At 43.7% G+C, this 15,351-nt stretch overlaps 1 protein-coding gene across 2 annotated transcripts in view; it reads right to left on the reverse strand.

Moving 5' to 3' along the window:
- The window catches only part of MTUS2 (microtubule associated scaffold protein 2), a 443,786-nt gene that overhangs the window by 158,870 nt on the left and 269,565 nt on the right, over positions 1-15,351 (reverse strand). For both annotated transcript variants that reach the window (XM_062195381.1, XM_062195382.1), the window contains exon 5: positions 11,031-11,129. In XM_062195381.1, coding sequence (XP_062051365.1) covers positions 11,031-11,129 — 99 coding nt within the window. The remainder of the gene's footprint in view (positions 1-11,030; positions 11,130-15,351) is intronic.

The following is a 15,351-nucleotide window of genomic DNA, read 5'->3' on the forward strand; positions in this document are numbered from 1 at the left end:
ATGCCATCTTAAGTGTTAAAGTGATCATAATAAGTGTTAATTGATCATATAGATAGGATTAAGTGCTAAAGGGATCATATAAATAAGATCAAGTATCTGATATTAACAATAGATATAATTAAAAAGTAGAGAATGTTCCAGTGGGAAGCAGTCCACACAACAGACTCATAGAATGACAATTGCTCTAAATCGTACTCTGACCTCAGGATCAGACCTTAAGGCATTCTGGTCTGGCTGAAAAGCCCACGAGAGCATTTCAGGAAAGGAAAGCCAAGATACTGTGGCAAAAAAATGTCCTACATCCTACATGAAGGATCTTTGTAAGTGAGACTCCAGTGGAAAGAAGGGGCCATCAAAGAAGTATGTACTTTTCTTTGAAGAGAGGAGAGAACTTCCACTTTGCTTATTGCCTTGTCTAAATACTGATGGAGAATGTGGACCCAAAAGTCTTCCATAGCCTAGGTAGCTCATGTCAAGAGCCTTGGGTGATCACTGATGTCATACAGAAGAGTGTTAATTGTTAAATCAACAACAGGAGTCACTGTGCACTAACTTCCCATGCAGGACCTCTGTCCTTAATGAGTTGTACTATGAGAATTAACTGTAAAACTTGTTCTCAGTTTTTTATATTTTGTGTTTTTATATGTTTGCAAATTGTTGAAATCTTTACTTAGTATAGAGTTGGTCTTCTGTGTATAAAGTTAATTGAAAATGAATCTTAATGGAGAATCAGACTGGGAATGGGAGAGGGAGGGGGAGATGGGGTAGGAGTGGGGGTGGGGTGGTGGGTATGGCGGGAAGAATCACTATATTCCTAAAGTTGTACCTATGAAATCTGTACTCATTAAACAAAAGGTTTCTTTGAAAAAAAAAAAGAAATACACAAAATGTGTTATATCAACATAACTGAATATCATTCATCCATAAAAAGGAACAAAATACTGATCCACACTACCACACATATGCATTTTGAAAACAGTGTGCTAAGTGAAAGAAACAGACACAAAAGGTTACATATTGCACGATTATGTTTATATGAAATCTCCAGAGTAGCAAAATACATAAAACAAACAGTAGACTAGTGGTTTCCAGGGGCTTAGGGAAGATCAGTTTCAGTAATGACTGCTAAGGGGTACATGGATTCATTTTGGAATGCTGAGTGTTCTGGAATTAACGATGATAGTTATGCAATCTTGTGCATGTGCTAAAAACCACATAAATTTTAAAGGGTAGATTTTATGGTATGTGAATTATCAGTCAATACAAAAAGACTCAGTAAGAATGCTCTCATGGGCCCATTTGAACATAGTGATATTTTGCCACCAGTGTTAAAACAGGTGTGTCAGAATACCCTTATGGTCCCTGCTATCAAGAGTTTAGAGTTAGGAAAGTAGCTCCAATATTCTGGTGCTCTAAATGCATTGTCACTCTCATAAACTTAACTGCAGCATGGATACAGCTTCCGTTTTATAGAAGAGGAAACTGAAGCTTAGAAAATGTATGGAATTTTTTCCCCAACGTTCCCATCATGTGACACTGAATCAAGATACAAAATCAGTTCAGTCTATGTGGTTTCAGGGGAAAGTGAAGGGAAAGTTTCTAATGAAGGCAACTAAGAACAAATACTTGCAGTTGCAAGAGAACCAGCTGGTCGTGATGTCACAGAGCTGAAGGAAAAAGCTTCAGGAAGGAAGGAATGATCAATGATGTCAAATGTCACAGAGATAAGATAAGGAACAGAACATGTCTACTAAGACGAGATAACCAAGTGGTCACGTTGGCCATTGTAGGAGCAGAGTCAATGGAGTGGTGGGTAGAGGAGTCACTTACAATCAGAGGTAGGGATACAGGGAACACAGACAATTCATTCTCAAGCCTGTGTGTACATTTGGGGAGGGCGATGTGTCAGAAATAGAAGGGCCAGGGGAAATTTATTGTTCTTTCTTGTTTGGTTTTGGAAATGGAAGAGATGACAAGAAATTGCTATCCTCATCCAATTTAAAGATGAGCAGGGGAGAGAAAGACTCCTCAACTTTACCACCTTCTCCTATCCAGATGTCATGTGAAGCCTCAAAGTGCTTCTTTGACATTTGGTAATCTGAAGAAAGAAGACCCACCTTCAAAAATGCAGGAAGGAAGCAAGGCCTTGAGTGTGGGGACAGGGACACTTTGCCTTCTAGCTCTCCCCACCACAATCACGTATCATTTTCAGGCTGCCATTCTCTAGGGCTAGTCTGAAATCCAATGTGGCAAGCAAGATCCTAAGATTACCATAAATATTTTTGCCTTTGTATTTTCACACAGTGCTGTCATGGATGGAATATCTGTGCCTTTCCCTTCCCACAGATTAAAAAACTGAAGTCCTAATCCGCAGTGTGATGGCATTTGGTGGTAGAGCCTTTGGGAGGCAACTAGGTTGTGGTGGAGAAGCTCTCATAAATGGGATTATTATCCTATAAGAAGAGTTGCAAGAGAGACGATTTCTCCCTCCTCTTTGTGCAAGCCAGGTAGAGAGCCTGCATGAGGAACTGAATCAGCTAGCACCTTCATTTTGGAATTCTCAGCTTCCAGAACTAAGTGATAAATTTCTGTTGTTTAAGCTGCTCAGTCTATGGTATTTGCAGTAGCAACCTAAGCTTATTAAAACATCCGTACAGGGCCTTGAGTGCGAGCAGAACCTGTGAAGACAATGGTACCACTCCATGATTATGTTCCATAACAAGAGGGAGACTATCCTGGGTGAGGCTGACCTCATCAGCCTTAAAAAGCAGATTTGTTGGCCGGCGCCGCGGCTCACTAGGCTAATCCTCCACCTTGCGGCGCTGGCACACCGGGTTCTAGTCCCGGTCGGGGCACCGATCCTGTCCCGGTTGCCCCTCTTCCAGACCAGCTCTCTGCTGTGGCCAGGGAGTGCAGTGGAGGATGGCCCAAGTGCTTGGGCCCTGCACCCCATGGGAGACCAGGAGAAGCACCTGGCTCCTGCCATCGGATCAGCGGGGTCCGCCGGCCGCAGCGCGCCAACCGCGGCGGCCATTGGAGGGTGAACCAACGGCAAAAGGAAGACCTTTCTCTCTGTCTCTCTCTCACTGTCCACTCTGCCTGTCAAAAAAAAAAAAAAAAAAAAAAAAAAAAAAAAAAAGCAGATTTGTTTAAAAGTCCGGGATTTGAGGCTTGAAAAGGATTCAACACATCATTACTGCTTTGAATAGGGAGGGGACAACAGGGATGGCCCTATGAACTGAAGGTAGTCCCTGACTGACAGCCAGCAAGGAAAGAGATCTCAGTCCCACAAACACATGAATGGGATACGCCCACCAAATTGAGTGACTTTGGAAGTGGATTTTTCTCCAGAGCTTGGCTGACATCTTGACTTTAGCCTCATGATACTCTGAGCAGAGAATCCAGATGAGCCACACCTGGATGTGTGACCTACAGAACTATGAGTTAATAAATGGATGTTATCGGCTGGCACTGTGGCTCACTTGGCTAATCCTCCGCCTGCGGCGCCGGCACCCTGGGTTCTAGTCCTGGTTGGGGCGCTGGGTATTTGTCCCGGTTGCTCCTCTTCCAGTCCAGCTCTCTGCTGTGGCCTGGGAGGGCAGCGGAGGATGGCCTGAGTGCTTGGGTCCCTGCACCCGCATGGGAGACTGGGAGGAAGCACCTGGCTCCTGGCTTCGGATCAGTGTAGTTCTGGCTGTAGCGGCCATTAGGGGAGTGAACAAATGGAAGGAAGACCTCTCTCTCTGTCTCTCTCTCACTGTCTATAACTCTCTGTCTCTCTCTCTCACTGTCTAACTCTGCCTGGCAAAAAAAAAAAAAAAAAAAAAAAAAAAAAAAAAAAAGATGTTATCTGTAAGAAAGAAAGGGGGTTGGTGCTGGCATTGTGAAAAATGTGCCTGGGAAGGCAGTGGAAGATGGCCTACACACTGGGGTCTCATCACCTGTGTAGGGACAACTGGATGGAGCTCCTGTCTGTTGACTTCAGCCTGGTCCAGCCACAGCCGGTACAGCCATTTGGGTGGAGTGAACCACTGGACGGAAGACCTCACCCACGCCCCTTCGCTCTCTGTAACACTACCTTTCAAATAAGTAATCTTTTTAAAAAGCATTTATTTATTTATTTATTGGAAAGTCAGTGTTAGAGAGAGAGAGAGAGAGAGAGGAGAGAGAGAGAGATAGAACGGACCTTCCATCACCAATTCACTCCCCAAATGGCCACGATGTTCTGGAACTGGGCCAACCTATCTGAAGCCAAGAGCCAGGAGTTTCTTTCAGGTCTCCCAAAATGGGGCAGGAGCCCAAGGATATGGACCATCTTCTTCTGCTTTCCCAGGTGCATTAGCAGGTAGCTGAATCAGAAGTGGAACAGTTGGGACTTGAATAGAATCCCATATGGGATTCTGGCCCTGCAGGTGGCAGCTTTACCTGCTATGCCACAGTGCTGGCCCCCAAATAAATAATCTTAAAAAAAGAAAAAGAAAATGGAAGAACAAGATTAGTGAACAATACCAAGAGAAACTATCCAAAATGAAACAGGTAAGAGACTCAAAGAAAGAACGGAGTATCTGTTTGGACAGGAGCTGTGGGGCAAATGGTCAAATGGAGGTGTAAGTGGAGTTTCCAAAGAAGAAGGCTCAGGATTGAAAAATATTGCAAAAATAATGAGCAAAAATACTTCAAATTTGAAGAACACTGATACAAAAATCTCAACAAATCTCAAGCACAAAAAAGAAGAAAACTACACCAAGGAATATTGTAATTAAATTGCTTGAAACCAGTTATAACAAGAACACCATTAAAGTAGCCAGGAGGGAAAATACAAATTATGTTCAGAGAAACAAAGATAAGGACAACAAAAGTTTTTCTGTGTAAACCATTCATAGTAAGAGATAAGGGGTACAAAATCTTTTAAGTGTTTAAAGGAAAAAAATGCCAACTTAGATAATAAAGCAAAAATATCTACCAAAAATGAAGGTAGGGGGATAGGCATTTGGCCTAACAGTGAAGCCATCCACATTCCATATTGTGGTGCCTGGCTATAAGTCCTGGCTCTGCTCCCCATTCCAGCTTTCTGCCAATGTGCACCCTGAGATGCAGGGGGTGATGGCTCCACTACAATCTCAGTCTCCCATGTGGGAGGCCCAGATTGAGTTACAGCTCCTGGCCTTGATCTGGCTCAGCTCTGGCTATTGTGAGCGCTGGAGAATGAATCAGTGGGTAGGAGACCTCTGTTGGCCTGCCTGTCTCTCTGACTCTCTGTCTTTTAAATAGAATAAATAAATATATTAAAAGTAGCAAGATAATGGATTTAATATCAACCAAATCAATAATAACATTAAGTGCAGTTCAAAATAAGAAATTTGCATAAAAAGCAAAATCTAATTATATGCCAACTATTAAAAAAACCCTACTTAAATCTAAAGAGATAAATAGATGAAAAGACAAAGTATAGGAAGAGATTGTATCTTTGCAAAACTAATAGAAAGCTGTGGCTCTATGGATAACAAATATTAAAAACTAATAGAAAGGAGTGGCTCTATTAATAACAAAGTGTATTTGGGAGGAGAGACTATTACCAGGGATGAAGAGGGCTGTTTCACAATGATAAATTGGTCAGTTCATCAAAATGATAAAATGCTTGTGTACTTAATAGCAGAGCTCCAAATATATGCACTGAATGCTGACAAGTTGAAAGGAGAAACAGATAAATCCACAATTAAAGCCTGAGATCTCAAGATCTTTCACAAGTGCTGAAAGAACATGCAGGCAGAAACTCAGTAAAGCTACAGAACACTGGAACAATGCTATCAGCCTACATGACCGATGGCACTTGTAGAACTCTCATTAAAAGAGCAGAAGTGACATTGTGTTTAAGTATGAACGAAACATTTACCAAGACAGACACTGTCGTGGGTCATACATCTCAATACATTTAAAAGGATTCAAGTCATCTATGACATAATAAAATGTGAATTTGGTCTCTGCTCCCAATTCCTGAGACACAGAGGTCCTAAAGTTCCCGCAATCTCTTGAGTGAGACGTATCTTTTGTTCTAATGAGGAGACTCTTGGTGACTCCTAGGCAGATTCAGGATAGGGGCTGACCACCAGAAAGATGAAGCCATGATTATAAGCTCAAACATTCAGTCCCACCTCTAAGCCCTGGGGAAGTAAAAAAAAAAAAGGAAAGAAAGAAAAAGGAAAAAGGCTGGAGATTGAATTACTAATCAATCATGCCTAGGTGATGAAGCCTCCATAACAATCCCTAATTCTGGGTTGGTGAATGGTTCATGTCCTGGAGGTGGCGTAGTCCAACTTCATGATGGGTATAGAAGCTTCTGCTTTCAGAATCCCTCCAGACCTCACCCTATGTACTATATTTGTATCCTTTATCCTATCCTTTATAATAAACTGCTAAATGTAAATGAAACATTTTGCAGCCAGGTTGGATAGCAATGTAGGTATCCCACGTATCTATAACTTTTGATTGACATTTGACATGAGAACAAGTTTGTGAGGTGGAGCCCTTATCCTATGGGATCTGTGCTAACTCTGGGTAGTGTTAGAATTACATTAAGTTTTGTGATACCTAGTTGGTGTCTGCAGAGAACTGAAGAATTGCTTGATGCATGATGTCAAAAATCTACACATTTGGTACCATAAATGTTCTGAGTAGAGGAGTAATATTTTCTTTTATCACACAAATTATGTTCTCCAACCACAATGGAATTATATTAGACATCAATACTAGGTCTCTGGAGAGTCTCCAACTGCCACAGCCTGGATATAGCCCGAGTGTGTCTCTCAAAGGTCATGTGTTGGAAGCTTGGTCTCCTGTGTAGTGAAGTGAGCGGTGGCAGAATCTCGAAGAGGTAGAGCCTAGTGGGAGGTCACTGGGGCATCTGTCAGAAGAGATTAAGTAGTTCTCATGGAGCCCTGTTAGGTGTCACAAGACAGTTGTTATAAAAGGGCATGGCCCCTGCACTGGCTCTAGCTCTGGGGATGAGGCTGTGGGCCCTTTCTGGCTGTGTGGTCCAGCATGATGCTCTCTGCCCAGTTGTGATGCCATCATGGGGTCCTCACCAGAGCCCAAACCATGCTTTTAGACTTTTAGCTTCCAAAACTTTGAGCTAAATAACAATACCACGTATCCTGCCTCAGACATTTCTTTTTTTAAAGGTTTTCTTTATTTATTTGAGAAGTAGAGTTACAGACAATGAGAGGGAGAGACAGAGAGAAAGGTCTTTCTTCCGTTGGTTCACTCCCCAAATGGCAGCAACCGCTGGAGCTGAGCCAATCCGAAGCCAGGAGCCAGGTGCTTCTTCCCGGTCTTCCATGCAGGTACAGGGGGCCCAAGGACTTGGGACATCTTCTACTGCTTTCCCAGACCACAGCAGAGAGCTGGATTGGAAATGGAGCAGCCGGGACTAGAACCGGTGCCCATATGGGATGCCAGCACCACAGGCAGAGGATTTACCTACTGCGCCACGGCACCAACCCCCTCAGATATTTTATTATAGCAATTGTAAATGGACTGATATAATGGGCAAAAGAAGGAATAAAAAAAAGAAAATTTGAAATTATTTTGAACTCAATGAAAATTAAAACAGTATATCAGAAGTAGTGGATGTGGGGGCCAGCGTTGTGGCTTGGTTGGTAAAGCCATCACCTGCAGCGCCAGCATCCCATATGGGTGCCAGTTTGAGTTCCAGCTGTTCCACTTCCAATCTAGTTCCCTTATAACTGCCCGGGAAAAGCAGCATAAGATAGCCTAAATGCTTGGGTCCCTGCCACACATGTAGGAGACCTGGATGAATCTCCTGGCTTTGGTCTGTCCCCGCCCCAGCCATTGTGACCATCTTGGGAGTGAACCAGTGGATGGAAGATCTCTCTTTCTGTCTCTGTCTCTCCCTCTCTCTCTGTAACTCTAACTTTCAAATAAATAAATAAATCTTAAAAAAAAAGTAAGGGATGTGGCTAATGCAGTACACAGAGGGGAATTTATTGTACTAAACACACACATTAGAAAAGAAGAAAGATCCCAAACTGACATCAGTTTGTAACAGTTATTGTTACTTTAATATTGTGTGTGCAGAACAAATAAATAATAATAAAGAAATAATAATCAGAAAAGAAATCAGCTGTATCTCTTTATGCTAAAAGAAAGAGAAAAAACCACACCTCACATATATACAAAAGTCGACTGAGCTGGATTATAGCCCATGACTGAAAATATTTTGAAGGAAAACAAAGAAGAAAAGCTGTGAGACTTTGGATTATGCATATATTTTTTAGATAATATAAGAAATATGGCCAATAAAAGAAATAATATGAATTAGACTTCATCAAAATTAAGACCATCTATTCTTCCTCTTCCCAAGACAATGTAAGGCAAACGCAAAACAAGGCACAGCTGGGGAAAGGGGGGACAGACTGATCACATGGATGATTAGAGAACTGCACTCAGGATATTTAGAAACCACCAAAACTCAAAATAAACAACCCAATGTAGACATTTCATCAAAAAAATCCAGTCATCAATAAACACATGGAAGGGCGTTCAGAATCACTGGTTATTGGGAAATGCACATTAAAACTAAATGAGATACACGACATGCCTAATACAGTGGCTAACATTAGAAAGGCTGACCAGACCAAGTATCGGCAAGGAACTGGAATTTTCATACAGGACTGTTGGAAATGCAAAATCGTACAGCCACTTTGTAAAAGTTTGATGCATTCTTAAGAAGTTAAAAATATGAGGGGTCTTCAAAATATTTATGAGAAATGTGAATTATGGCATCAACTATACATGGATTTCATTTTTTTGCACCAAAATGAACTTGTGCTATAATGTTACTTTTCCATGAACTTTATAATGTATCCTTGTATAGTTATATGATTTCATAAATCTATAGTGACAAACAGGTCAGTGGTTGGTTGGGGGTTGGGCCGGCGGTGAGGGACAGGCAGGTAGGATTACAGAGGTACAGATACCTTTGACAGATGTGCGTGATCCTGACTGCAATGATCAGCTCACAGATGAGTATGTATGCCAAAGCTCACCAAGTTCTATATTTTAAATATAGGTAGCTCAGTATTTGTTTATCACACTGTAAGAGAGATATTTGGAAACTATAGGGTAACAGCCTTCTTTTGTTCAGTGTTTTCTTGGAATAAATATTTCTATCCTTTCCCTCTTAGTTCTGTAATATTCTTGTAGAATAGGTAAAAGGTATTCTTAGAGTATAGGCTCTTTGGAAATAGTCTAAAGCTAGATTTCACAGCAACACAGTACATAATTAACAAATACTTTTTGATTGCTCAGCTTTTCCCTTCTCTCTTCCTTCTTTCCTATTTTCTCTTTTTCCTTTTCCTCCACTTTACCTTTATTTGTTTTGATTTTTAAGTCTCTCATTCCATCTTTTTACCATGTACCAGCTCAGAACACCACACTCTATTTTATTGGTCATCCTAACAGTTTTAACATGAACATCTTAACAAAGTCTAAAGTGATATAGTACTTTTATTTTCATCCTTTAGGATATAAAGATCTTAGCTACGGTGGCTTGTTTCCTTGGGCGTACAATAATCTACATTTTATCCCACCAAGTGCCCACAATGACCACAGTGTTCTACACTCTGTTTCCAGGCCACTGTGGTAGTGTGGAATCCAGCTTTTCAATGACAGCAGGGCAAGGTGGTGGTTAGAAGTTCCTAAGGGAGACCTTGCTCCTTCCAGTGCTGCAGTGGATCGGCCTCCCGCGGGGTGTTTTCTTTTTCTTCCCAGTTCATCCATCAAAGGTTGCCCTTCAGAAATTCCAGATTCACTCAGGGTAATCAGATCTGACCTCCTACCCTATTTAGGAACTAGGCTGTGGCTCCTGACCATCGCATATGAGACTTTGGTCTATTTCTTATAAATTTTTAAGTAACTACAAATTTCAACACTTTCTGTATTCTCCAAGATTTCTAGGTAATAGTGCAGAGATTAAGATGAAAGTCTGGCTGGACAGCAGGTATTTAGCCTGGTGGTTAAGACTTCTGTGTCCAATACTGGGTTCAAGGACCAGGTCTGGCTCCTGATTCCAGCTTCCGGCTAATGCAGAGCCTGGGAGGCAGCAGTGATGGCTCAAGTAATTGGGTCTCTTCCACCCACATGGAAGACCTATGACTGAGTTCCCAGCTGCTGGCTTTGGTCCCATCCCAGCCCGAGCCATTAAAGGCATTTGGAGTATTAATTCGTGGATGGGAGATCTCTCTCTCTCTCTCTCTCTCTTCCCCCTGTATGTGTCTGTGTGTGTGTGTGTCTGTCTGTCTGTCTGTCTCTCTGCTTCTAAAACAAATAAAAAAAAATGAATGCAGATTTGGGATTCGGATTGGGTATTGGGTTCAAACCAAAACTCTACTACTTGTTATCTATGATTTTGAACAAATTAAATAAAATCTCTGAACCTAAGGCTCCTCATAGGTAAGGGGTACAGCAATAAAAGCCCCTGTCTCACAGAGTCATTGTTAGCATTAAGCACATTAACAAATTTAAAGAACCCAGGAAGTTACCTGGCATATTAAGAACATCACACTTAACGAACACGCTGTGCTTCCAACTACACAGCTTACTCACATCTGAGTATAAGTAAGCGATTTCCTCAGTGACAAAAGTCACAGTCATTTGGTGTCCCTTGCTTCTGTTTTTCTTCCTTATAGAAATATTATCTCTTGAGGTTGAATCTTCAAAAGTCTGCTTTCTCTATTGGAATTATTCCTACATGCTGTGAGAATTGCCAGTGTGTTTATATAGAGAGCAGTCTGCCACTGAAATATAGCGGAATATTTCATTTGTAAGGGAAAGAGAGGTCGACAGCTGGGTCACGCCATCCAGAGTGAGACCCCATCAGCAAGTGCACCTGCTTCCCTGAACGATCACGCTCGCCACATGGGCTGCCGCTGCTCCATTAGTGACAGCTGAGTAAGATAAAGTCCAAGTTCAGGGCTTCTCCCAAGATAACACAGACCAGATTTCTCACGTACCTGGGGAGTGAAGCTTGGTGCTTGAAGCTGCTGCTCTCTTAGGAGAAGAGACAGCCGGTTTATTTGCATCTTGATCTTTCTGTACTTCTTTCTTGGTTCCTGTATACAGTTTGAGAAGAGAAACAGAAAACGTATGTTATGGTGGAAGCAGCAATATGAACGGCTTACGGCAAGGATGATTTAAGAAAAAGCCAACAGACCAACAGCAGAATACAGTTGGACAATTAGCTGCTGTGGTCCTCACTCCCTGTGCTGTGGGGTAGACTCACTTGTACCCAGACAACAAGGCTGGGTTTGAGTGGTCAGGGCAGTGAGCTTGCTGATGTCCTGACTTGGTGAGAAACACCTCCTTCTCTGGAGGTCACTGCCACCCCATGGGCCCCGACAAGTGATCTTAGTGTTAAAATTGTTAGTCTTCAGCCACCAGTCCAGTCTGCCTGCCTCTCTCTACCAAAACAAATTTTCAGAAGATGGGAGAGGAAGCGGTAGCTGAACATAACTGCTAATGATTCTGGCACCATCCAGAGCTGAGCCCCGGGGACAGGCTCTGACTCTCATTAATCTCCGTGCAGCTGGTGTACAGAGGTGACCTAGAGATGGCCCTCTTGGCTTTAGCTAGACTGTTGTGGCCGCTGCTGCTGAAGCTGGCCCTGCAGAAGAGATCACTGGAGTGAGGGTGACATCTAAGGACAGCTTGTGGCGCTCCTCTGATGCTGTCCATGGCACAAGAGGGACAGTGTGGCGTCTCCCTGTGTGCTAGGCACCTGGCTTTCCTCAGAAAGTCACAGGACAATGGATGGAAGACTCAAGATGTAACACACAATGAGATGTCCCTGGGTCTGCCTTGGCAGCAGGACACGATGTCGCTTCCTTTTTTTAAAGATTTATTTATTTATATTTATATTATTTATTTATATTTATTATCTACTTATATTGATTTAGTTATTTGAAAGGCAGAGTTACAGAGAGGTAGAGGCAGAGAGAGAGAGAGAGAGAGAGAGAGAGAGAGAGAGAGGTTTTTCATCTGCTGGTTCACTCCCCAGATGGCTGCAATGGCTGGAGCTGTGTCGATCCGGAGCCAGGAGCCAGGAGCTTCTTCTGGGTCTCCCATGCAGGTGCAGGGGCCCAAGGACTTGGGCCATCTCCTACTGCTTTTTCAGGCCATAGCAGAGAGCTGGATGGGAAGTGGAGCAGCCAGAATTCAAACCAGCACCCATAAAGGATACTGACCTGCAGGCGGTGGCATTACCCGCTATGCCACAGCACCAGCCCCAACATTCAGAGTTTTGATCCTGAAATTGTTTCATCTACAAATGGTTCTGGGGAACACTTCCCCGGTGCGCTAAGATGTAAGTTTGAAGACACTTAGTATTTACAATAATAAAGAAATGTAAGCAGCAAAATTGCACGTTGGGGAATGGCTAAATACAAGACAGTATGTCGAGAAAAAAACAAATGAAGTAGCTCTATATTGTAGTGGCACCAACGTATTGTGATTGTAAATACACAAAGTGTCTCAAAGATAGGCTTCTAATCACTGTTACTTCTGAGCAGTTGCTCTGAAGGGCCTTTATTTTTCATTTTAATATGCTTCTGTATTACTTCTGCTCTGTATGATGATCCTACACTGCTTGCATAGTAAGAAATAAACAAAATCAAAAGGAACAAAACGAAAACCAAAATAAAATGAGTTGTCTGATGTATGAAAGGATGCAGGGGGACCGGTCTGGCCCATGCAATCCTACAGAGACAATGCGCACAGAAAGTTTTGCTCTTCCTCTGCAGACAGACCTCACTGTAGGAGCACAGGGCCGCCTGTGGGGCTCCTGTGTGGTCCTGGGAGTTCTGGATGGCACAAAGACCTACAGTCACAACTTTTAGTCTTGCAATTTTCTGGCAATGTAGACTCAGCATAAAAGTTTTTTCTTTTCTATCTTCCATCTGCTGATTCACTGCCCAGATGGTGGCAACGGCCAGGGCTGGTTGATTCACACCCTAGATGGTGGTTGGAGCCAGGACCTTCATCTACAACGTCTGTCTCCCATGTGGATGGCAGGGACCATCTTGCACTGCTTTTCCCAGGCTATAAGTAGGGAGCTGGATCAGCAGTGGAACAGCCAGGACTTGAACTCTGGCCCTTAGGGTATATTGGCATCACAGGCAGTGGCTTTACCCGCCACACCACAACGCCGGCTCCAGTGTAAATGTTTTCTAAGTAAACCGTAACCTGCCAATGATCTCAATGAGATTGCCTGGTGTCTAGAAATGCCCATGTGGTCTTTGCTTTCATGGCTTTCCTAACGCCCTCAGGCCACTGCCTCCCAGCCTCCCTCCCAACACACCTGAGCCAGGGTGACGCAAGATTCGGCCTTGACCTTCTCCCATCCTCTACACTGTCCACTCAACTCCTGGAGGCTCCAGGGGAGAATCCATCACCTTGCTTTCGTCCTTTCCTTTCTGTGCCCCCAGTGGCTTCCTTGATTTCTTGGCTCGAGTCCCCTTCTCCACTTGTAGAGCACACCACTGCCCTGCCTGCCCCCAGCGTCACAGCTCCTCCTCTGACTCCCCAGGGATGCCTGTGCTCACATAGGCCCTGTCTGGATAACTCCTGGGTCACCTCCCATCTGAAGCTCCCTGGTTTAATCTCACCCACAGAGCCCCTTGTGGTAGCAGGCTGTATTTGCAGGTTCTGGCAATGAGTCTAGGACTTATTTAGGGGCCATTACTCAGCTGCCCACTCCTGCCCTGAGAGCAGGAATGAGGAAATGCTTTACTACCAAAAGGGCACCAACTGCTTGGCCTGTATTAGTCCCCCACACTTCCTTCTGGCACTTTCCCTGGTTCCTCCATGTTTCTCAGTCTTTTTGAGATTCCATTTGACTTTCCTGGTGTCTCTTCCACCAGGACTGATGAGGTGTTTCCTGAGTATCTCTCTGTGTTGGCTGGGCCAGCATCTTTGAGCAATGCTCAAGCCAACCTCTGGGGACTCACTGTTCCCTCCTCTTGCACCAGGGGGTCTGGAGGTGGGTAGGTGGCCCAGGCCCGCCTCACTGGAGCTTAGCATCAGTCTCTAGGGTTAATCTGCAACCCAGTGTGAGAATGAAGTGACACTGGTGTTGGGAGGATCAGCGATGAGTGTCTGACCTTGTGAATGTTGCAGGAATTATTAGAAAAGAATTGTCTTTCTAGTGGATTTTTAAGCTGGTGGGAGGTGAGCCTGGAACTGCTGCTGGTCCTCTTTGTGCCCCTCCTTGGAGCCAGCAGTTGTGAAGAAGAAACCAACAGAGGGGAACAAAGGACCAAGAGGTGGAGAAGACTCATGTGGCGATGTCTGGAGTCCCTGGGTACAGCTCACCCCTCGCGTTAGCACCACCTCCCCTCATCTCAGCTGTGTGAGCCAAAAATCCCTCTGCCTTTTTATTTATTTTCTTTCTTTCTTTCTTTCTCTCTTTCTTCCTTCCTTCCTTCCTTCCTTCCTTCCTTCCTTCCTTCCTTCCTTCCTTTCTTTCTTTCTTTCTTTTTTGCTGAAGGCAACAAAGTTTGAATTAATTTTCTGTAATTTGGAACCACACAAAATCTGAATGATACAATGCTGGCCAGAGAAAACAGCTCCTTAATACATAAATATACATGCTTGTCTTGCTTAGGGTTGTGTATTGGTCAACACTAGCTGTCTACATTATCTACAGGGACTCAGAGCTATGTAAGGGGATGTAAATATACAGAATCCGGAGCTACCTTTGGAACTTCAGTCTTTTGGAGTTGAGGGTGAGGAAGAAAGACGTGGAAGGGGGAGGAAATGTTAACCCCAGTCTGGTCTCAGAAGAGAAATCTGCAAGTTTAATTTTGAAATACAGCCACTGGAAATATCCACCCGATTGCAGGCAAGTCACGACAAGCCCCAGTGCGTGGGACGTGTTTCCCCACAGACAGAAAAGCAGGGAGCACCCAAGAGCCTCGGGCGAAAGGCACTGCCTGGCACATCCATGGGGAGTTTCCAGAAGGGAGCAGCAGAAGGACCTGTCCCGGCGATAAGAGTGGCTTTGACACCGCCGGCAGACGCCAGTCTGCCTTGCACACTTCCATTACAGATGCTTGAAGCAAAGACCACCTGCACAGCAGCTGCGAGAACCTGACAAGGCCCAAAAGCCGCTCGGCTCGCTCTGAGCAGGGGGCTGCCAGTCAACAAGGAGACTGACAGATGCTGACAACAGCTCATTCAGGGCCCTCACTGAACACATCTGAATGAACATGAAACACACATTAAGGTGATGGTTACAAGAATGCCATATACTATTTTTTTAATAAAAATAAATAAACA

Source organism: Lepus europaeus, chromosome 6 (assembly GCF_033115175.1).
Source record: "Lepus europaeus isolate LE1 chromosome 6, mLepTim1.pri, whole genome shotgun sequence".
NCBI lineage: Eukaryota > Metazoa > Chordata > Mammalia > Lagomorpha > Leporidae > Lepus > Lepus europaeus.